Below are 23829 nucleotides of genomic sequence, written 5' to 3'. Positions count from 1 at the left end.
TTATCTAGCACCTTCTCAAACAGACTTGCAGGCAATCCTTGTACTTGCATGTGTCCTCCTTTGCCCTGTCTTCATGAGCCCCCTGCTGCCGCCAGTTACTGAGGGGACAGGGGGTTCTGTGATGAAATTGGGTCGCTTCTAGCTTTCCCCACTGCCAGCTTAGACTTCTTTCCTGGGCCTGTCCTCACTCATCCCATTTTCTGGCTTCCAAGACTTCATTACTCTTCATTCTTTTCCAGTTCATTTCAACTGGTTCATGTGTGCTTGAAAAATCCCTTTACTGGAATTTTACTCAGGTTAGGGGAGGAAGGAGCAGTAGCTGTGTGTGCCCAACCCACTATTCCTCAATGGAAATTCCCTCAAACCTTCTTTTCAAAGAAGTGGTAATCACAATAGTGGATTTTCCCCCCAAATCACAATAGTGGATTTCCCCCAAAAACGTATTATAAGTCATCTCTACATCCAACGTGGTGCTCGAACTCACAATCCCGAGATCAAGAGTCAAATACACTCTACCTACTGAGCCAGCCAGGTGCCCCAGTGATAATGGATTTTTAATATGTGCCTCCTCTGTGCTCAGGGATTTACAGGAATATTTCCAGTAATCCTAACCCCCAACCTGCAAGGCAGACAAGATCATATTAAGATCTTTAGAATTAAGCCTTGGGGCGCCTGGGTAAATCAGTCAGTTAAGCATCTGCCTTCAGCTCCGGTCATGATCCCAGGGTCCTGGACTCGAGCCCCACATCAGGCTCCCTGCTCAGCAGGGAGTCTGCTTCTCCCTCTCCCTCTGCTCCTCCCTCCCCCCAGCTTGTGCTCTCTCTCTCTCTTAAATAAAAAAATCTTTTTTAAAAAAATAAGTAAAATAAAATTAAGCCTTGAAACTATTATAGTGTCCACATGGGTAATCCAGAATAAAAACAATACTAAATTATAAAGTCAGGAGGGCCAACAACGTTTTTATTTTTCCCCATCACATTTCCGTTGCTATTTTTTAAAAAAATATTTTATTTATTTATTCATGAGAGACACACAGAGAGAGGCTGAGACACAGGCAGAGGGAGAAGCAGGCTCCCCGCAGGGAGCCCGATGCAGGACTCGATCCCAGGACCCTGGGATCACGACCTGAGCCAAAGGCAGACTCTCAACCACTGAGCCACCCAGGTGCCCCCCCATTGCTGGTTTTTATAAAACAGCAAATACCAAATCCTTTCAAAAGTTTTCATCAACTTCTCCTCCCTTCATCCCTGAGGTGTGCATGTGCACGTGGGCCTGTGTTTATACGACTTGTGCACACATCCAACCCTGGAGGCAGGTGCAATTATTAGCCTCATTTTAGAGCCTAGGAAACGGAGGCTTGGAGAGGTGAAGAACTTGCCAAAGGTCCCGTGAGTGTCAGAGCTGGATTTGAACTTGGGCTTATCTGCTGCCCACACCTAAGGCTTGGCAGTTGATGGGTGGCCCTAGCTGCTGCATTGAGCCCCTGATGGTCCCCAGGGAAGGTGGTTTGCTCCTGGAAAGGTCTCTCATCTTACCTGTCTGGTGTGTGGCAGGCTCAGCCCTAGCAAAGTGACTGATAGGTGATCGGGGTAAATTAATAGGGTGTTAAATGGGGAAAGCACCACTATTGAGGCTTTCCTGATAAGCCACTTCGGATTTCCTGCCTCCCCTTCCCCGGGTGGGGTGGGAGGCCTGGGGGAAGGGTGTGAAAGGCACATAGGATTGATTTCCTTCTGATGTGTTGAGTGGAGCCCTCAAGATTTGTTACCCTGTGCAAGATAGCAGCTGGGAGTGTTTCATCCTCATGTAGTTAGCACCAAGGGCCCTCTCAGTGGTTTTTTTTAAATTAATTTTTAATGGTGTTCAATTTACCAACATACAGAATAACACCCAGTGCTCATCCCGTCAAGTGTCCCCCTCAGTGCCCGTCACCCATTCACCCCCACCCCCCGCCCTCCTCCCCTTCCACCACCCCTAGTTCGTTTCCCAGAGTTAGGAGTCTTTATGTTCTGTCTCCCTTTCTGATATTTCCCACACATTTCCTCTCCCTTCCCTTATATTCCCTTTCACTATTATTTATATTCCCCAAATGAATGAGAACATACACTGTTTGTCCTTCTCCGATTGACTTACTTCACTCAGCATAATACCCTCCAGTTCCATCCACGTTGAAGCAAATGGTGGGTATTTGTCGTTTCTAATGGCTGAGTAATATTCCATTGTGTACATAAACCACATCATCTTTATCCATTCATCTTTCGATGGACACCGAGGCTCCTTCCACAGTTTGGCTATTGTGGACATTGCTGCTATAAACATCGGGGTGCAGGTGTCCCGGCGTTTCATTGCATCTGAATCTTTGGGGTAAATCCCCAACAGTGCAATTGCTGGGTCGTAGGGCAGGTCTATTTTTAACTCTTTGAGGAACCTGCACACAGTTTTCCAGAGTGGCTGCACCAGTTCACATTCCCACCAACAATGCAAGAGGGTTCCCCTTTCTCCACATCCTCTCCAACATTTGTTGTTTCCTGCCTTGTTAATTTTCCCCTTTCTCACTGGTGTGAGGTGGTATCTCATTGTGGTTTTGATTTGTATTTCCCTGATGGCAAGTGATGCAGAGCATTTTCTCATGTGCATGTTGGCCATGTCTGTGTCTTCCTCTGTGAGATTTCTCTTCATGTCTTTTGCCCATTTCATGATTGGATTGTTTGTTTCTTTGCTGTTGAGTTTAAGAAGTTCTTTTTATAGATCTTGCAAACTAGCCCTTTATCTGATCTGTCATTTGCAAATATCTTCTCCCATTCTGTAGGTTGTCTTTGAGTTTTGTTGACTGTATCCTTTGCTGTGCAAAAGCTTCTTATCTTGATGAAGTCCCAATAGTTCATTTTTGCTTTTGTTTCTCTTGCCTTCATAGATGTATCTTGCAAGAGGGTGCTGTGGCCAAGTTCAAAAAGGGTGTTGCCTGTGTTCTCCTCTAGGATTTTGATGGAATCTTGTCTCACATTTAGATCTTTCATCCATTTTGAGTTCATCTTTGTGTATCGTGCAAGAGAGTGGTCCAGTTTCATTCTTCTGCATGTGGATGTCCAAGTTTCCCAGCACCATTTATTGAAGAGACTGTCTTTCTTCCAGTGGATCGTCTTTCCTCCTTTATCGAATATTAGTTGACCATAAAGTTCAGGGTCCACCTCTCAGTGGATTAAAAAAGAAAGCACAGCCGGTGGACCTCTATCAGCTCGGGGCTCTTGGCTGAACCCTCTTCAAACTGAAGGGAAATCTGGCAGATGGCATGATCTAACCTCTAAGCTCTCTGCTTTGCAAGTTCTCACACTCAGTGGCATCCCTGTCTCTGGGGTCAGCAGGCCCTAGGGTGCTGCAGGGCCTGGGGGCTCCTCAGGCTCACCCCCCTCCCCAGAGGCTGCTCTGGAAGCTTGGCAGGGAGAGGGATGACACCGATGTCCCCCTGGCTGACCGCTCTGGAAAGCCTGCAGGGCTCGGCCCTCTCCGGCACCATGCAGGACCGTACCCAGCGGCAGAGCCTGCCCACTGGACAGACGGATGAAACCGACACTCAGGGTACCAAGCAAATTGGCCCTAGAGCCCGGTGTCCCACCTGGAGGTGTCACCCTCTGCTGCCCTTGAAGCATTTATCTTCCCTCCAAGGCTGGTAGTGTGGTAGTGGGGTGCTGTTACCCCCATTTCACAGACCAGGAAACCGAGGCCCCAGGAGGCTGAGGGGCAGGCTTAGCCCTTCTCGCTTGAAAGCACTGAGCCTGGCCTGATACCCTGTGCCCTTGGAACAGAATCGCTGCTGTCCAGAATCACTTCTCTTGAACTCTCCATTTCGGATGACATTGATGACGGCCCTGGCGACGATCAGAGCAGGTGCTGAGGGTCTCAACGTGCAGGGGCAATTTTAAGCTTTGTGCATCCAGTCTTCACTGTTTTCATGTCCTTGAAAAGTATGGATTTTGGTCCTTGTGTTCCTCGTAAGGACAGTGTCTTGCCTCAGAGGTGGAGCCTGGCAGTCATTCCAGGTGGCTTTGCTCCAGAGACCGTGCTCTTTTGACAATGTGGCCCCGGAGAGCGGGGACCAGATGCGTGGTTGGAGATTTTGCAGCAGCTCTTGGCTCTGCATCTGGCCTGGTGGCAGGGAGGACAGACGGTGGCTCCATCTGCCCGGCTCGGTCCTCGCCGAGGCCCTGGGACGTGTAGGTTGGCGCTCTGAGCTATCATGAGAGGTTCACGTTCTTTGCCAGGAAATGAGGAAGGGGAAAGGATCATCTGATTCTGATGAGCCTTTTATGGACCGCCTGTGGTGTCTTACTCGAAGGGGTGAGAGCTCGGGAGAATTCTTTTTTTTTTTTTTTTTTTTTAACAAGCAGTAAGTATTGAGTTGAAGAAGCAGGCATGCTCAGGGGGCTTGGGAAGCTCTGGCTGGTGCCTGTTGTTCCCTCGGTGTTCCGCTGACCTCAAAGAGAATCTGGCTCCCTGTTCCCCTTTTGATTCAACAGTGTTGAGACCCCACTGTGGGCTGTGGGATGGTGAGGAGGGGCACCATCTACTCGGCAGGGATGAGGCAAGGGAAAAGGTGGGGATTAATCACATCATCCCCACAAATACATGTGCTGTGGAAGGGAGTTCCAGGGAGCTGTGAGCTGGACCCTGGGGCCTGTCATATTATGGGAGGGCAGGCGAGGCAACACATGGGCATAACAAGGAGGTGGCTCTGGGATCCATAGACTGGTTGGGGCTGGAGCAGAGAGAAGGAGGGAGAGTGGGGCCGGGGGAGCTGAGACCCAAGAGACCACCATGAAAATATTGGTTTTTCCCTGACCCCATCCATCAACTGGCCAGGTCTGCCGTTAAAGATGCCAGTGCTCTGTGTGGGTTTGGGTTCCTGCTGGGGTCCAGCACAAACCCTCAGAGGTATCTCTTCCCACCCAGAATCTCTTCCTAGCAGCTCTGCTGGAGGAGAAGGTGGGAGAGGAAGTCCAGAGGAAGAGAAGGATCCTGACCTGCAGAGTGTGTAGTGGGTAAGGACATGGGCTCTGGAGCTGGGTTCAAATCCCCATTCTGCAGTGTACCCACTTCTTTGTGTCTGGTTTGCTTTTGTCCTGTGAGGCTAATAATTGGGCCTGTTCCAATTGTGGCAAGGGTTAATTTGGACAGTGCATGGGGAACACACTGCCTGTTCACAGCAAGTGCAGCAGGTGTTAGCTGTCATCTGGAACCTTCTGGCCTCTGCCTTCATTGGTGGAGGTGACCCTACAGGGACCCAGGCTTGGCCACCTCCCCCTCGCTGGGTCCCCTAGCAGCCTGGCATGGGAAGGAAGAGAAGCAGTGAGCCTGGGTCTGTTCTTAGTCCCAGCTTGGTTTTCTCCTTTTATGGTCAGCCTGCAGGCCTCTGGCTCCCCAGCTGTAAACCACGAGCTTGTGTTTGGGATCGGGCCGAAATAGCTGGTCTGTGGGGAGCTGGGCGTCCCCTGAGAGTCTTCGGGCCCACTTTGGGGGAGGGACCACCGGAGTCCTTTATCTCTTCGGAAAGCTCACCCGCAGACTTGCACGTCCAAGGCCAGACCCCAAGTCTGGGGAGAAGGAGGAGAGAGAGGGGCATGTGTAGGGGTGAGTGTGAGGTAAGGAGAGCCCCAGGGCTCCGGGCTGGGTGAGGCTGGAATGCCAGCTCCAGCCCTGCACACCTCGGCTCCTGGACTGTGTCCTCTCTGTCTGTGGGACCCTCTGTGTCCCAGACCCTCTGCTTGAGAGGCATCTGCTTTGTGGATTCCTACACAATCTTCTCCAGGCAGCTCAGTATCACTTCAGCTGCCAAGACTTAAACCATCCCTCTCTCAGGCAGCAGCAAATACCCGTCCTAGGAATTGCTCACTCCTTCTGGTCATTGCTTTGCCCATCTGACTCCCACACTGCCTTGTAAGCCTCTCGAAAGCAGACTTCCAGAGGTCTTCATGAATTTCACGTTTCTAGGGGCTGGTACATGGTAGGGGGTCAGGACTTGTTTGCTGAGTGAGTATGTGACCGCAGATGGAAGTGTTCACCATTGCTTCTGTCTCGGTTGCCTTGAGAGAAGAAGAGATGCCAATGAGGAAGCATTTCCCCGGTACCTACTATGTGTCAGGCACTGTTCCTGGCACCTGAGAACAGGCACAGCCCTTGACCTTCAGCATTTCAGGGCTGGGAGGAGAAGCATTGAAAGCAGTTTTATAACTTGTGAAAAACAAATAGCTCTGTGTGAAGTTTAAGGAGTCCGGGCTCTCAATTCAGACATGGTATAAGCTTAGCATAGTTTTTTAAAAAAAGTTTTATTATGGGGGCACCGAGATGGCTCAGTCAGGTAAGCATCTGCCTTGGGCTCAGGTCATGATCTTAGGGTCCTGGGATTGAGCTCTGAGTCAGGCTCCCTGCTCAGTGGGGAGCCTGCTTCTCCCTCTGCCTCTGCTCCTCCCCCTGCCTGTGCACTCTCTCTCTCTCCATCAAATAGATGAATAAAATCTTTTAAAAAGTTTTATGATATGATTTATATACCACAAATTAATCCATTTATTATTTTTTAAATATTTATTTATTTATTCATGAGAGACACAGAGAGAGGCAGAGGGAGGAGAAGCAGGCCCCATGCAAGGAGCTCAATGTGGGACTCGATCCCAGGACCCCTGGATCGCGCCACTGAGCCATCCAGGTGTCCCAGATTAATCCATTTAAAGTATACAATTCCCTGGTCATTAGTGAATTTACAGGAGTATGCAGTCATCAGCACAATCTAATTTTATATTTCTCTCACCCTCCCCCAGCCAAAAAATTGTGTGCCTGTCGGTAGTCACCTCCCTGTCCTACCTACAGTTCCCAGGCGATCGCTTGTCTACTTTCGGTCTCTTTAGATTTGTCTACTTTGGACACTTCCTATCAATGGAATGAATGCTACCAGATGTGGCCCTCCCTGAGCAGAATGGCTTCATGTTGTAGCAGGTGTCAGTGCTTTACTTCTTCTTTATGGCGGAGTAATACTCCACTCTATGGACGTACCCCATTTTGTCTATCCCCTTAGCAGCTGATGGATTTCTTTTTATTGTTTCTACTTATGAGCTATTATCAATAATGTAAAGTAGTGTAATTTTTACAAAGTTGGAAAAGAAAAACCCTGCCTGTCCTATCATGGATAAATGACCAGTTATTTTTCCAGATAATCTATACCCTTTCCTGCTACAAAATATTGAGGCGAAACAGTGATCGTAATGAGATTAAGTGCTATGATGGAGGGAACCTTTGGACTCTCAAAGCCAGGGCCACCACTAAGCCACATGGTGTCATTGTAAAAATAGAGAAAGGCACTCTTTTCTCAAGGCACTTTTCCTCCACCTGTTAGAAGATTGTCTTAATAAATGTACACATCTATAATGACCCATGTGAATGGTTCCCTCTAGAGTTATGCAGTGTACGACCTGTACCACTGTCCATGGTAGCCCCAGAGGGGGCATGCAGTAGAAGGGCCTCCAATTTAGCTCTAGGGAGGTATAGAGTCAGAGAAAAATCATAAAGGAGGTGACTGTCAAGATGCCATTTCAAGAATGGATTGGGATGGGGCACCTGGGTGGCTCAGTAGGGTGATCATCTGACTATTGGTTTTGGCTCAGGTCATGATCTCAGGGTCATGAGACCAAGCCCTGTGTCCAGCTCCATGCTCAGTAGGGGGTCTGCTTGAGATTCTCTCCCTTTCCCTCTGCCTTCCCTCCTCCCCCCACTGCTCATGCTTGCTCTCTCTTGTTCTCTTTCAAATAAATAAATCTTTAAAAAAATAATGGATTGGGGTATATACCCTAAAGAATTGAAAATGAATTCTCAAATAAAAACGTGTACTTGAATGTTCAGAGTAGCACTATCCACAATAGCTGAAAGATAGGAAACAACCCAAATGCCCATCGTTGGACGAATGGACACGCAAAATATGGTATATCCATGTAATGGAATATTAGCAAGCCATAGAAAGGAAGGAAGTTCGGACACATGTCAATAACAGGGAGGAATTGTGCAAACATCATGCTAAGTGAAACAAGGCAGACACAAATGGCTACATTCTGTACAATTGGATTTATGGGAAATGTCTGGAATAGGTAAATCTGTAGAGAAGAAAGCAGATTGGGGGTTAACGGAGTGGGGAATGAAGAGTGACCGGTGAATGGGCAGATGAGAATGTTCTGGAACTAGATGTGCCCTAGGCACACCATGCACAGTGCACAACGCTGTGAACATACGACACACCGCCCAAGTGTTGGCTTTGACTTGGTTAATTTTGTGTTAGGCGAATTTCATCTCCAGGGGGATAAGGAGGAGGAGGAAAATGGGTCAGGCAGGGCCAGGGGGCTGTGGGCAGGAGCGGCGGCGTGCAAAGTTCGGGCGGGGCGGGGGTGGGTACCCTGCTTCCCACATCCAGACGACTCTTGCTCCCTCGGGTCAGATGGAATATGCTCGGGCTCCGCGGGAGGTGGAAGGCCCCGGGAAGGTGCGGGTCAGCCCGCGGTGCCCACGCCAGGCCTCCCTGCGCCCCGTGGCCGGCGCCGTCAGCTTCCCACGCCTGCGGGCCGTGTGTTTCCGATGGGAATGTCCCTGGCCTGAGGTCCCCGGTGGCCCCCTGCTGCCTCTCCTGGGGACCTGCTGTGAGGAAAGGCCCCAGGACCAGCACCCGACCCTATAAATCTCCTGTGCTCTGGGCCAGGCTTCCCAAGGCTGCTGGGGGAAGCCTGACCCCCCTCTCTCTGGAGCAGATGGATCAGGAGAGCCTGTCTGTCTGTCAGTCTCGAAATCATTCCTGAAAATAGTGGAGTTTGTCTGGGCCAGCCCCCAGGGGCGGGGTGCCCCTCTGCTTGGTTCTGATCACAGGGCGATCTGGGTTTTTTTTTTTTTTAAGATTTTATTTATTTATTTGAAAGAGAGAGAGAGAGTATGAGTAGGGGCAGAGGCAGAGGCAGAAGCAGACTCCCCGCTGAGCAGGGAGCCCAGTGCAGGGCTCAGACCCAAGGCCCTGGAATCATGACCTGAGCCGAAGGCAGGCGCCCAACCGACTGAGCCATCCAGGTGCCCCATGACTGTTTTTAACGGGTTTCTTATTTTGCTCTGCTCCTGAGTGGGTTTCTCCTTCTGGGTGGAAGTTAGAGACCCACACGTCCACATTCCCTGATGCCAGGACAAGGAACCGGGTTGTACCTATGCCGGGCGCCTCCCTCTGCAGATGCCTCATGGACAGGAGAGGTGCCCCTGACTTCGGTCTCTCTCTACAATGCACTGGGGACATTTAAGTTTTTTCCTCTGTTTTAATCTCGGAAGGAGGTGCCACCCATGCACGAGTGTGGGTTGCCCGAGGAAGGAAAAACAGCCTGCCCCTGCTAGCTGTGAGACTGTGCTCATTTTCTAGGGCTGCTGTACAAACTGCTATGGACTTGGTGGCTGGAGAAATGGGATTTGTTTTCTCTGACCGCTCTGGAGGCCCAAAGTCAAGGCATTGGCAGGGCTGGCTCCTTCTGGAGGCTCTGAGGAAGAATCTGGGTTGTGTCTCTCTCCTGGCTTCGGGTGGTGGCTGACTCCTTGGCATTCCTCGGCTTGTAGACACATCCCTCCCGTCTCTCCTCCTCCTTCACACGGCCTTCTCCTTGTGTGTCTCTCCTTTTTTTTTTAAGATTTTATTTACTTATTCATGATAGAGAGAGAGAGAGAGAGAGAGAGAGAATGAGAGAGAGGGGCAGAGGGAGAAGCAGGCTCCACACAGGGAGCCCGACATGGGACTCGATCCTGGGTATCCAGGATCACACCCTGGGCCAAAGGCAGGCATTAAACTGCTGAGCCACCCAGGGATTCCCTCTCCCTGTGTCTCTAATCTCACCATCCTTTCTCTTAATAATAAGAGCTCCGGTCATTGATTTAGATCCTACCCTAAGTCCCAGATCATCTCACCTGGAGATCTTTCATTATACCTGTAACACCCTGATTTTAAATAAGGTCACCTTCTGAGTTTCAGAGCAGACATATCTCCTGGGGTGGGGGGGTGGCGCAGTGACCTGGGGTGGGGGTGCACAGTGACCTGAGGCGGGTCACCTTCCTTCTGCACTCTGTTTTCCTCATCTGTAAAATGGGGGTGAAGCCAGGGCTCACCTCTGGGGCTGCCATGGGAATTAAATGGGTTACGTAGCACCGAAGGAGCTCAGCACAGGTGTGAGGGGCAGTGAGCACTCCGGAGGGGCACTTACTGGGGGCATTGTGGGTAGTGGTGGCTATTTCCCTTCTCTGTGTCCTAAGCTTCGGGGTTATAGTGGTTTCCTCAAGAGCAGTAAAGAGTATTTTTTGCATTGGCCAATTTTTGGCGAGATGAGGGAATGGCAATGCATGCCCATAGCACAAACGTGAACAGGTTAGAAGCAGATGGCATGAAAGTAGGTGTCCCACCTGTTCTGATTCTCAGGAACCCTCTCCTCAGGGCCAGCCACTGTGGGCCATGTCAAGTTGGTGGCTTCACTGTATAGCCAATGCGTATATAGGTACTTGAGGGTGTGTGTGTGTATATACGTGTATGTGCGTGCGTGCATGTGTAGTGATATACCTCTTTTTATTTATTTCTTTAGAGAGAGCATGGGCAAGTGGGGTGGAGAGGGAATCACAAGCTGAGCTTATGACCCTGGGATCAGGACTTGAGCCTAAATCAAAAGTCAGATACTTAACCGACTGATCCACCCAGATGCTCCCCTATGTTGGACTTTTAAAGAAACTTCCAGGGGTACCTGGGTGGCTCAGTGGTCAAGTATCTGCCTTTGGCTCAGGGCGTGATCCTGGAGTCTTGGGATCAAGTCTCACATCGGGATCCCCGCATGAAGCCTGCTTCTCCCTCTGCCTATGTCTCTGCCTTTCTCTCTGTGTGTGTCTCTCATGAATACATAAATTAAAAACCTTTCAAAAAAATGAAAGAAAGAAAGAAAGAAAGAAAGAAAGAAAGAAAGAAAGAAAGAAAGAAACTTCCAGAGTGGGAGAGTGTTAAGTTGCAGTGATCGGCAACACAGCTTGTCAGGAAGATCACTCTGAGCAGGAAGGTGTTTGGAAGAGGAATGGGCGAGATCCAGGGAGATCTTTGGCGAGGTGTGGATTGAGACAGCCCGAGCCTCATGGCAGCAAGGACAGAGCCAGAGAATGGATTTCAGAAACACTTGCAGAAATTTCAGAAACTGGATGGATTGCAGAAAACTTGGGCATTGCCCGTCAGCAGATAGGATGCCCTGATTTCTCAGCTATAGCTAATTGGCCGATAACTGAAGGCGTCGGTAACTGTCCCTCGTAGGACAGGAAATGAGTTCCAGACCCTGGCTTCACCCTCTGAGGCCACTTTAAGAGTCGAAGGTGATCAGTAATGTCTACTTTATCACATTTAATCTCATGGTGCCCTGTGTTCCCCAGCAAGGCTCTCCGGGGGTCAGCCAGAGATCAACCCAGCACTGATATGATCCAGGAAAGGAATGTTTGGAGGACTGTCAGCGGGCTTGCAGGTGGGGTGGGAAGCCTGGAGAGCCAGCCTCAGGAATGGCAGGAATGGGCTTCTCGGGCCCTGGGGCAGGGCCTGAGGGCTCTGTCCACCTGCTGTGCTTCCCCATCCTCTTGGCTGGGGGACCCAGTGGGGCAGCCCCCCTAAGACTGAACATGATGGCAGGGGTGGGATCAGAGGCACGTCTCCTAGAGGAACACAGGATGCTCTTCCCAGAAGAGGTGATGCGAGGGGCACCTGGGTGGCTCAGTGGTTGAGCGTCTGCCTTGGGCTCAGGGCATGATCCTGGAGTCCTGGGATCGAGTCCCGCATGGGGGAGCCTGCTTCTCTCTCTGCCTGTGTCTCTGCCTCTCTCTCTGTGTGTCTCTCATGAATAAATAAATAAAACCTTTTTTTTAAAAAGGAAATGCTAGGTTTTCAAACCCAAACTGTCCACTACCCTACATTCCAGGTGCAGAAACTGAGGCATAGAGGGGTTAAGACTATCCACCCAAGGCCACAGAGCTGAGAAGTGGCTGAGTGGGACCCCGGTCTGTTCTGTCTGGCAGATTGGGATCCCGGGTCCCCACCCCACCCACCCCCGGAGCTGGAGGCGCTGGGATGCCCACGGCCTTCCAAACTAGCCAGGCCCCAGCATCTTTCTGGGGTTGCCTCCAGGACGTGGGGCTAGGGAGGAGTATCTAAAAGAGCCCTGCTGTCCTCTTGGCTCTGTCCTGGGCAATGAGTTCAGTTGGCCCATCACCCCCTTGGTGGGGCAGGTGTGCAGAAGCTTTGGATGGGGGTCCTGGGGGGGAGGCATATCCAGACCCTCAGCTTGGAGCTACTTCTAATTCATGGCCTTTTTTTCTTTTTGTTTGCAGATCGAGAGGACCAGTCCATTCTGTGCACGTAAGTGGAGCCTCTGTTTTTTTTTTTTTCCTCCTGTTTTTCTATGGTCGAGATGCAACCTACTAAAGAGAAAAGGTCCCTGAGGGCGAGGCCTTTGCTTACCGTTGCTGATGCCTCGCTTGTATCTGGCGTGGAGTAGATGCATGTTCAACGTTTGCTGAACGGAAGTCCTCGTGCCAAGGTAGGCACATCCCAACTGCCAGTGGGACCTGGCACTGTCTGGCTCTGCGCCATCCCCTTTTCCTAGAACTCGCATTTATTGAGCACTTACTGCATGCTCGGCCCTGAACTATTGACAGAGTTGCGCCTCTTTGCAGAACAGCTGTGTGAAGGTGGAAGGCATCTCTGTTAGCGAAGAAACCTTGGCTTGTGTTACTGCCCTAACAGGTCACAGTGAGCAAGCACGTTTGTGCCGTATTTGGTTGGCATCACTGTGTCTTCAAAGACCCAAATACGTTAGCTCAGTTTAGAATCATTCAGGGAATCTTCTATACTCAGGAACATCCCTCCTGTCATAGGCAAGATAATGCCCAACCCCCGCCCAATGATCTCTGCATCCTAATTTCTGGAAGCTGTATGTCAGGTCACGTGGCCTGGGGGCATGAAGATTGCAGATGCTGTTAAGGTTGCTAATCAGTGGACCTTAATATATGGAGATTGTCAAGGTTATCCAGATGGCTCAGAGTCATCACAAGGTTTTGTTTTTTTTTTTTTTAAAGATTTTATTTATTCATGAGAGACACAGAGAGAGAGGCAGAGACACAGGCAGAGGGAGAAGCAGGCTCCCTGTGGGGAGCCTGATGTGGGACTCGATCCCAGGACCCCAGGATTGTGACTTGGGCCAAAGACAGATGCTGAACCATTGAGCCACCCAGGTTCCTGCAGGCCTCCTACCTTGACCCCACCTTGCCTTATCCCTTCTGCTCTAGTTTGGAAGAAGAAATACTTCCCAGTAGAAGCCTACAGGATTTTTAAGATGTTTTTTAATAACATGGTCTAATATTGAGGGGACACAGATACCTCAAGAGGGCAGTGCTGTGGTTAGGAGGTGGGCCCTTGGAGGCACAGGGCTAGGTCGGCTTTCCTGCCTCACTGCATGCTGGCAGTTTGTCCTTGGGCAGGCTGGGTAAGTCTGCAAACCTCAGTGTTCTCATCTGTAGAATGGAGATATCAATTGTGACCCCCACCCCTGGGGTTGTTGGGAGGACCAAAGGGGCAGTATCGAGGGGGATAACTTAGCATGGTCCCTGGCGTGTAGTAGGTGCCCTGTCATTGTTCCCTGGTTGTCTGATGCAGTGGTGGTATTTTGCCGGAGTTTTGCTGAGCCTTGCTTCTGGTAGGCGCCATGGTGTTCAGGAGAGAAACCCAGGCCTAGGAATCAGAATCCTGGCTGCAATAGAACCTCTACTTGCACAGATGCAAGGATCCCTGAGTTAGACCTCTGTAATTTTTAGGGCAGGATCAACAAAGTATGACCCAAGGGCCAAATCCAGCCCTTGGTCTGTTTTCATAAATAAAGTTTTATCAGAACACAGCCACACCCATTCATGTCTGTGTTGCTTGTGGCTGCTGTAGGGCCACTATGAGTGAGGGGTGAGTATTTGCAATAGACATCACTTGTGTCCCTCAGAGGCTCAAATATTTACTCTCTGGCCCTTTACAGAAAAAGTTTGCCCACCCTCAGCTTTAGGCGAATCAATAAACTTCTCTCTACTTGCTTTTTCTCTTTTTTTCCATTCTACAATAGAAACAAAATAAATTTTTTAAATTTTCACTTAAATTGAAGTGCAAAATGCATGCGGACACATATTTTAATTTTTTTTTGTAACTGTAAGACTAATGCAGATAAATACCCATAAGTGAATAGTAGGAAGACTTCACCCACAGTCCACTGCCAAGCTTGGCCCCAGTAAATGGTTTTGGGATTTTTTAAAAAGATTTTATTTATTTGTTTGTTTGTTTCTGTTTATTTAAGAGAGAGTGAGAGCACGTAAGGGGAGAAGCAGAGGGGGAGAGAGAGGGAATCTCAAGCAGATTCCCTGCTGAGAACAGAGGTTAACATGGGGCTTGATCTCAGGACCCTGAGATCATGTCCTGAGCTAAAATTAAGTGTCAGAGGCTCAACAGACTGAGCCACCCAAACCACCCCTCACCCCAGTGAATCTTGATGTAGCTCTTCTTTTTTTTTTTCTATAGGCTGTTTTAAACATAAACATGAACTCAGTTATATGCACTTTTTTCTCTTACTCTTCTCCATTTGACATTCCACCGACATCACGTTTCCACATTATTTACAAACGTCCCTTTTGGATGACCGCTGACCCTCCAGGGAGCCAGTGAAACACCTGACCAGACCCCCAGTGTGGTGCTCTTAGGTCATTTAAATTTTATCCTCAAACAAAAATATGATGATGACCAACTTTATGGGCAGAACTTCCTCTGTGATCCCTCAGCTTCTTTCTTTGGGGACGGAAGTAGGATCGCAGAAGTAGGATCACAAAAGCCAAGGTTGTGTCTGGCTTAAGGCTCCTGATTCCAGAGCTTGTTTTTTTTTTTTTTTTTAAAAAAAAAAAAAAAAACTTGTGTTTCCCCAACCTCATTCGCCTGTCACCGTGGTTAGGGTTTTGGCCGTATGTGCATGTTATTGTTAAATTAATATTATTCTTTAAGTGGAATCGCTTAAAAAAATAGAATAGTTTTGAAATTATTTTAGATTTACCAAAAAAATTGCCAAGATAGAGTTCCCATACCCCACCTGCCAAGTTTCAGTTTCTCCTGATAGTAACATGTGACGTCACCACAACACATGTGTCACCCGAAGACACCAGCGTTGGGACATCACACAGTTAATTGAACTGTAGACTGTAGGTTCACTAATTTTAACTTAAATTGAAATGTAAAAATGTATATGAACACAGATATTTAATTTTTTTTGTATTCTGTTCCATGAGCCCATCCAGAATTGCATCTTGTCATCATGTCTCCCTAGGCTCTCCTTGGCTATGACAGTTTCTCAGACGTTCCTTATTTTCCATGACCCAGATGGTTTTGAGGACTAACCGGGGCTTTAGCAGAACACCCCTCAAATTGGGTTTGTCTGATGTTGTTCTAGGTCACTAGACTGCAGTTATGGGTTTGGGGGAGAATTATGCAGAGGCCAGGTGACTTCTTCATGCTACCATATCGGGGGGGGGGGTCATCACCACATGACACTAAGGTGACCTGTCCCTGGTGATGTTAACCATCCTCACCTGGTCCACATTGAATCTGCTGGGTTTAGTGATCATGTCTGTGCCAATTGTTGCTGTCCTGGTCAGCTTATTTTGGGGACCTTGTGCAGCTTAAAACCATCTCAGGTACCCCTGAGTGTGGGTCCTGCTAGATTTCTGTCCCCAGATGTGGCTGCACATTGGCTCCTGAGCGACTGCTGTTTTGACTCCAAGACAGGCCAGAGTTTCACTTTAGGGGCAGCCGGTGAACTCGACACGTGGCTACAGAAAGCCATGTACCCTGTCTGAGCCTCAGTTTCCTTACCTGTAAAATGGGCAGCTGCACCCACCTCCCAGGGGGGTTGTGAGGCATCCCTGAGTCAATTCACGGAAAGCACTGAGCACGGTGCCGGATAGTGTCATTTTAGGCTCATTGAAGATAATTGTCACTCATCAGTTATTTTTGAAAGTGCTGCGTCGCCCTTAGCCATGCTAATAAGCGAAAGCAAGGGAAACCTATAGGGTAACAGATAGGTAGCCAATCATATTCATGATAAGCCATGAACGCGACTTTCTTTTTTTTTTTAAATACTTTTAAGGCATTTATTTATTAAAACGTTCTCTGCCAAGATATGTCCATGGTTTTCTTAATGCATTTTTAGACATGGCCAGTAGATCTACAGCTGGCTGCTTACAAGCATTTGTTGTATTCCCAGACCAGGATTTACAAGTGCAAATGCCTCGGAGAGGCTGGCAGGTAACAGAAGGGGGTGGATTAGGTCAGGGGTGACATTAGGGAGTAGCGGGGACTGTGGCAAACTGAAAAGCTCACACGCATTCGAGGGGCAGCTGCAACTGTGCCCGAGACAACTTATACTGTGGGAGGATGCTGACCCACTGTTCCTAGAGCTAGCTGGGGGTTTTTGCCTCCCCCAGGAGGATCCAGAACTCTGGATTTTAGAAAACACAGCCAGTCTGCCCTTGCTTTTTCCCCTCAGCAGTGGACCTTAGAGTGCGTTCTTTCTGGTCCTACAAAAACCAGCCTCCCTCCCTGTGACTGCCCAGAAATGCTGTGTTTTATAAAACTACCCTCCATGGACTGTAGCTGTGATTGTTTCCAGGCTTAAAAAATATACAGAAGTACAACATAAAAGATATATAGATATATATAGATAAAAGATATATATAATATATATGTTATATATATTATATACAATCAATCCTTCTTATTTCTTGATTCTGTATTTGCCAATTCACCTACTTGCTAAAATTTATTTGTAACCCCCAACTGAGACTCCGGGTGCTTTTGGGGTTCTTCGAAGACACACGCCGAGCCAGGGAAAGCTTGAGCAGCCCAACAGGGCACACCTTCCCAGCTGAGGGAACTCTCCTTTCCTGTTTCAACTCTCGAGCTGTGAGCAGGGGCCCTCTGTGTGCTAGATTCAGCACCACATGGTTTGCATTTTTGTGGCTTTTTGTTCGTGATTTCACCGTTAACAGTGCATCCCAAGCGTGGGGCTGAAGCGCCGTCTTCCTAAGCATAAGATGGCTAGCTGTGCCTTACGGAGCAAATTTGTGTGCTGGATGAGCTTCTTTCAGGCGTGAGTTTTAGAGCTGTTGGCTGTGAGTTCAACGTTGACAAATCAATTATATATATGAAAGTGTCTTTAAACAGAAACACACATTAGGCGAGATTATATAGGGAGCAGTTGGCAGAGGAGCCTTTTGAGCACCTGTGCACCAGGTGGGAGCCACACATCTCCCCAGTCTCCCAGGTAGCAACAGCGTTGCTCATCAGCATCTGACAGAGAGGAGCAGGTGAGAGTGTGCCTTGGAGATGGCTTCCTAGCTGTGTGGCCCTGCACAGGTCACCTAACTTCTCTGTGCTGAGTATGGAGAGGCCCTGAGGAAGAGGAAGCAGCCGCCCTGCCCTCACCCCCAACACCCACACCAGCACCAGGTTCTGCTTCCCTTAGAACAGCACTGGCCATCAGGCCTTTCTGTGCTGATGGCTGCTGAGCGCTTGAAATGTGGTTAACGTGACAGGGGAACCGGATTGTTACTTTGTCTTCATAGCCACCTGCAGCTAGTGACTCCTGCTTTAGACACATGGTTCTGAAGTATTTTGTACCTCTGTCCACTCCTCTGGTTCTGCTCTCCCTCATTCAGGACCTGTCACCTCTTGCCTGGACGGTTGCAGTAGCCCCCTAGCTGGGCTTCCCACAGCCCTGCTCCCCTCCATGACCATGCCCCGTTCGTTCGTTCGTTCGTTCGTTCGTTCCTTCCTTCCTTCCTTCCTTCCTTCCTTCCTTCCTTCCTTCAGTAGCTATTTGTTGTGCGAAGTAGTATGATGGAGCAGGGTGTGGATTCCAGAGCCCAACCTCTGGGTTTCGAATCCAGCCCCATCACTGCCAGCGGCATGCTCTCAGAAACAAGTCCCTTAACTTCTCCAGGCCTGTTTCCCCATCTGTAAAATGGGCCCAATAGGTGCTCCACTGGGGGGTGGTTGTGGGGATTTCACGAATCAGTTCGTGGAAGAGCCTAAGAATGCCACTGCCTCTTGGTGAGCACCCCTACACACACGAATCAACTGCTGTAACTGTGTTGTGTTTACTGTTTAGTCTCCTCCCTGCAACCCATGCTCTAGCCTGAAGGTTTGATATTTCCCCCCACAGGTCCTCAAGCCCCATTTTCCTCTTTAAATCGTTTCCTGTACTTGTTAGAATAATAACAAAACTCTTCATCATGGCCAAGAAGATTGGCCCTGATCTGACCCTACCTTTCTTCCCTCATCACTTGCTACCGACACCCCCTCCTGACCCTCCGGCCACACCAGGCTCCTTGCTCTTCCCCCTGCCTGCTACTCCTCACCCTTGCATCTTCCCACAGGGCTCTGCTCCCCCTCTGGCTACCCACAGACAGCCGCCCCCAGACCCCAGCCCCCGATCATGCCACCCTGATATAGCAACAACAGACCCTCAGATGACCTTGAATACTTATTCATTTCCTTGGCTAGTGTCTGTCTCCATCTCCTGGAATGTGAGCTCAGTGACAGTGGGACAGCGTCCCCATCCTGTCGCACGCTGCCCCTGTACATGGCCAGCACCCAGTGAGTAGGCAACTGGCTGCTGGTACAGAGGAAACCCCCAGCCCTTCAACTTTTATTTGCAAATGTGTCCAGTCACCCCCTGAACCGTCATCAGCTTAGCTGTCCTTATTAAATTTCATTTTGGCCATTGTTAAAATCCACCCAAGTGGCTTGAGGACCAACGTGTTGATAGCAGGGTCTGAGCTTTTAAAAAAAATCAGGGGTCCAGGTAAGCCCAGCTGGGAGTCATGCTTTGCTCCAAGTGATTAAGCCGTCATGAATCTGGAAGGTGAGGGAATGTAGTGTTTAGAGCTGAGTCCTGTCTGGTCTAGCATGTCATGTTGTTCATTCAGTGTGACCAGATGGGAGGCCTAGGTGAGGCGTGGAGGGGCCTTGGGTGGAGAGGGAGCTGTGTGTTTGAGGAATAACCTGTATGTCACAAGGGGCTGGATTAAGAGACAAGGGGGTGGTGGGGCAGGAGGTCAGAAGGAGGTAAGGTGGGGTCTTCTGGGCTCTGGGGAGGATTTTGAATTTTAATCTAAAATGGACAGGAAAGCATTAGGAGACCACAGCCAAGGGTCGGCAAACTCAGACCATTGGGCCAAACTCGGCCCTTCTCTGTTTTTTATAAATAAAGTTTTATCGGCACATAGCCATGCTTGTTGGTTTTCCCGCTACAATAGCAGAGCTGAGTATTTGGGACAGAGAATGCATGACCCTGGAAGCCTAAGTATTTACTATCCAGCTCTTTACTGGAATGGTTTGCAGTCTCCTGGCTTATACAGTGGAAAAATAGGATAGGATTCATGTTTTAATAATAGTATGAATGCTGAAGATAATAAACAGAATAGAAACATTATATAAGCATTAATATGTAAGTATTAATAGAAGCATGAGGAAGAAATGGTTTTAAGTAATAATAGCTCACATTTTTCTGTATCTGGCATTGTTCTAAACATCTTATACATATTCACTTATTTAAGCCTTATAACAATCATGTGAGTGCTTTAATTATACCTGTTTTAGGGGTCCCTGGGTGGCTCAGTTGGTTAAGTATCGGCCTTGGGCTCAGGTCACGATCCCGGGGTCCTGGGATGGAGCCCCGCGTTGGGCTCCCTGCTCAGTGGGGAGCCTGCTTCTCCCTCTCCCTCTGCTGTTCCCCTTGCATCTGCTCTCTATCAAGTAAATGAAATCTTAAAAAAAAATTATACCTAATTTTATAGGTAAGGGAACCAAGGCATGGGAATAGTTAAATGACTTGCCCAAGGTTTCACGGGTAACTGGCAGAGCAGGGATTTGAACTCAGACTCAGATTTGAACTCTTGCCTTGGAGCCCATTGGGCTATTCTGCTGATTCATGCCATAGGGGGAGGAGGCATTGCTTCTGCCTAAGGGTGGTGTTCAGAACAGAGGTAATGCTTGTCTGGGCTTTGCAGGGTGTGTAGGAGTTGGACAGCACACTTGCTAGAGGACCTCGCCGGCTACAGGGGCTGGAATCCCATGAGGACCAGCTCTGAAACCCAGAGCTAGTTTGGCTCTGCTGCCAAGGGCAGACCACAGGCTGAAATGAACGTGTAAATATCCTTCAACCCCCACGGAACCCAGGACCAGCACCGTGATGTGTAAAATCATGCAAAATGAAAATGCAGAGCCCTTTATTCAGAGTACTAAGAATTTCAGGATAGTGGGGTGCCTGGGTGACTCAGTAGGTTAAGCATCTGCCTTTGGCTCAGGTCATGATCCCAGGGTCCTGGGATTGAGTCCCACGTGGGGCTCCCTGCTCAGTGGGAAGTTGCTTCTCCCTCTCCCTCTGCTCCTCCTCCTGCTTGTGCTCTTTGTCAAATAAATAGATAATATTAAAAAAATAATAATTTCAAGATGGCAACATCAGAGCACAAAGTCAAGCACAGGCCCTCCCGTGAAGCCAGACCAGCTGGGGTTAAAGCACCCATTGCCGCCAGGGCAGGACTTGGCAGGGGGAGGATTACGAGGCCAGGAGGCCTTATATGGTCACGAGCAAGGAACTGGGCGCCAAGTTCCCTACAAAACAGGACAGAGGTCTTGGGCACTCCGATCAGGAAGGCATCTTCACCCCCGGAGTTCAGGGATCAGAAAAGCAAAGACATTAATGTTTCTAAAGCAGTCCTGAGCACATCAATCTTCAGACACCCGTGGGCCTGGAGCTCTGGAGTTTTCTTTGGCACAACCTCCCAGGACAATTTATTTTTATCAATAAAACTTGGAAACTGTTGAGCCAAGCAGCCCACATGGGGAGAAGCAGATTCCCAGAGTATATGTCCCACTTCCCCTCCCTCCTTAGGTCAAGGGCCAGGGCCACGGTCATGGTCATGACAATATCTTTGTTGTAGAAGGGATGAGGTGGAAGAGGCTGAAAATGAGATTGGAAAATGAGATTATTGTGGGAAAGGGGAGGATCTGGGGATCTGGACACAGTGTGTACTGTCTTGGATCTGAATAGCCACAGGACCACCTATAAAAGTGGCTTCCCATGCTCATATTTTCTCTCCTTCCTCTTGCTCTGGTCAGAACCTACCCCTTCAGTCAGGGTGACGTCTGTCAAGCATTCCAATGTTAGCCTGATTGAAGTAATTCATACTAAGGTGTGAATGACTGAATGGCTTGGTTCATTGGTTCCTCTGGCCTTAGAAAGCAAGTTCCTGGAGGAGTGGGCCTGAGTTGTGTAATGACTGGGTGAGACACAGTAGAAAGAGTCCTGATTGCATTGGAATCAGAGACCTGACTTTCAGTTCTGACTGTCCCTTGCCTTGCTGTGTGACCTAGGGCAAGGTGCTTACCTACTCTGGGCCAGAGTTCCTCTTCTCTAATAACCCAGAAGTGGTACGTCCTACCTTTAGGGTCGGGGAAGGAGGAAGGTAAAGGAGATAATGCATGTGAAACAATTAGCATGAGGTCTCTATTCCCCTTAAAAAGTCAGTTCTCTCCTTAAAATTACAAAAAAAAAGGGCAGCCTGGGTGGCTCAGCGGTTTAGCGCCGCCTTCAGCCCAGGGCCTGATCCTGGAGACCTGGGATCGAGTCCCGCGTCGGGCTCCCTGCATGGGGCCTGCTTCTCCCTCAGCCTGTGTCTCTGCCTCTCTCTCTCTCCCTGGGTCTCTTATGAACAAATAAATAAAATCTTTTTAAAAATTACAAAAAAAATTCTTTTTTTGATTTGGATTCTGTTTCTCCCTCAAGTCATAGGGATAATGACTCTATGGTCCCCCACTCACAAAGTGCCTCTGAGACCACATGAAAGGACTGGCCACTGGGATAAAACCATTAAAAAGAGGGAGAGGGCCGGACTAAGGCCAGCATTCCTGGAGATCAGACACTTGATGTCCGGACATTGGGGCCCACAGCACTAGGTTCAGAAATTCAGGGCACGTGTTTCTTTCTTTCTTTTTTAGCCATGAGCAAAGTTGTTAACGGGCGCTTGGCAGGGCAAATTAATTTCTTTCTTTCCTAATTAGGAAAAAGAACAAGGACCGCACTAGTGCTGTGGCACTGGTTCAGCGTGGAGAGCCCTGAGCTGACCTCGCCGTAGACACATTTTTTTCCAGACTTAAAAAAAAAAAAAAAAAAAGTATCTCTTGTGTTTCAGTATATTCAGTGAGCTCAGAAAATGTGAGCATCTAGGCAAATAAAGGCAAACAAAAGAAGAAAACTGGGAGAGGAGGATGAGAAGGGAGGATGAGAAGGGTTTTGGCGGAGGCCCTGTCCTTCCAATTTATCTGGAAGAGTGGAAGTCAGAGTCCATATCTGGGGACACCTGGGTGGCTCAGCGGTTGAGCGCCTACCTTTGGCTCAGGGTGTGATCCTGGAGTCCTAGGATCAAGTCCCGCTTCGGGATTCCTGCAGGGAGCCTGCTTCTCCCTCTGCCTATGTCTCTGCCTCTGTCTGTGTGTCTCTCCTTAATAAATACGTAAAATCTTAACAAAACAGAGTTGGTATCTGGAGCCCTCGGGTGACACAATCCCACCATGATGATCTTTGTGGCCAAGAGAGGCAGGTGGTTCAAGGAGGCCATTTGATTTTAAAAAAACAAACAAACAAACAAAAAACTGCCATATTCTGGGAGTGCTCTTTTGAAAAGATAGCTAATGTCACCTAAACATATCAGTCATTTACACTTTAGCCTAAATTACCTCAGCCAGGTTTATCCTTTGATTCTTGACTCAGATCGTTAGCTAACCACCTTACAATCAGAGTGGGCTTCTGCAGAGGATGAAGGGACTTCTATCTGCCCAATGGCTGGTAGGATAATCTGTAAGGGAAGCTTCTAAAACTTTTGCCTTTGGGTCTGGCACTCTGAGACATATCTATTTCCTTCCTGGAAGGCTGCCCTTTGCCTGATCTTTTTATTTTTTAATTTTATTTATTTATTCATGAGAGACACAGAGAGAGAGGCAGAGACACAGGCAGAGGGAGAAGCAGGCTCCTTGTGGGGAGCCCTATGTGGGACTGGATCCTGGGACCATGGAATCACGTCCTGAGCCAAAGGCAGACACTCAACTGCTGAGCCACCCAGGTGCCCTGATCTTTCTATCTGTAAACAAAGCTAGTGATGTCTTAAAAGTAGATGATTTGCAGAGAAACTATTCCGTGTGGCACTATAGTGATGGACTCGCATCATCACACGTGTGTCCAAACCCATAGAACGTCCAGTGCCAAAAGTGACACCTAGTGTCAACGCTGGACTTTGGGTGATGATAGGTCTGTTCATTGATTAGAACAAGGTACCCCTCTCCTGGGGGGTGTTGGTAGTAGGGGTGGCCATACAGGAAGGGACAGGGGGATATGAGAACTGAGAGTACATTCTGCCCAATGTAAACCTAGAAAATGCTCTAAAGATAATTAAGTATTTTAAACAAAAAATCGATGATTGCAAATAAACCTAAGTTTGGACCTTGGTAGGGCAAACTCTGTTTTCCTCTTTGACTCTGTTCCTCCGAGTCCTCTCCTGCATCCTCTCGGGAGGAGTACACTGAGGTGGTGGCTAGTGTTTTCGGTGTGGCACAGCTGTGTGCCAGCGGCCTGACCATGGGCAAGTCACCTCCCCTCCTGTGGGAGCCTCACCTGCCCGACCTGGCGA

General features: G+C 48.9%; 1 protein-coding gene across 4 annotated transcripts in view; it reads left to right on the top strand.

The window, feature by feature from the left end:
- MYH11 (myosin heavy chain 11) overlaps positions 1 to 23829 on the top strand; it is a 117419-nt gene that overhangs the window by 33246 nt on the left and 60344 nt on the right. For all 4 annotated transcript variants that reach the window (XM_055339711.1, XM_055339710.1, XM_055339713.1 and 1 more), the window contains exon 4: positions 12394 to 12421. In XM_055339711.1, coding sequence (XP_055195686.1) covers positions 12394 to 12421 — 28 coding nt within the window. The remainder of the gene's footprint in view (positions 1 to 12393; positions 12422 to 23829) is intronic.

This window comes from Nyctereutes procyonoides, unplaced genomic scaffold, assembly GCF_905146905.1.
Source record: "Nyctereutes procyonoides isolate TBG_1078 unplaced genomic scaffold, NYPRO_anot_genome, whole genome shotgun sequence".
Classification (NCBI taxonomy): Eukaryota; Metazoa; Chordata; class Mammalia; order Carnivora; family Canidae; genus Nyctereutes; species Nyctereutes procyonoides.
This window is presented reverse-complemented; position numbering and strand designations above follow the sequence as displayed.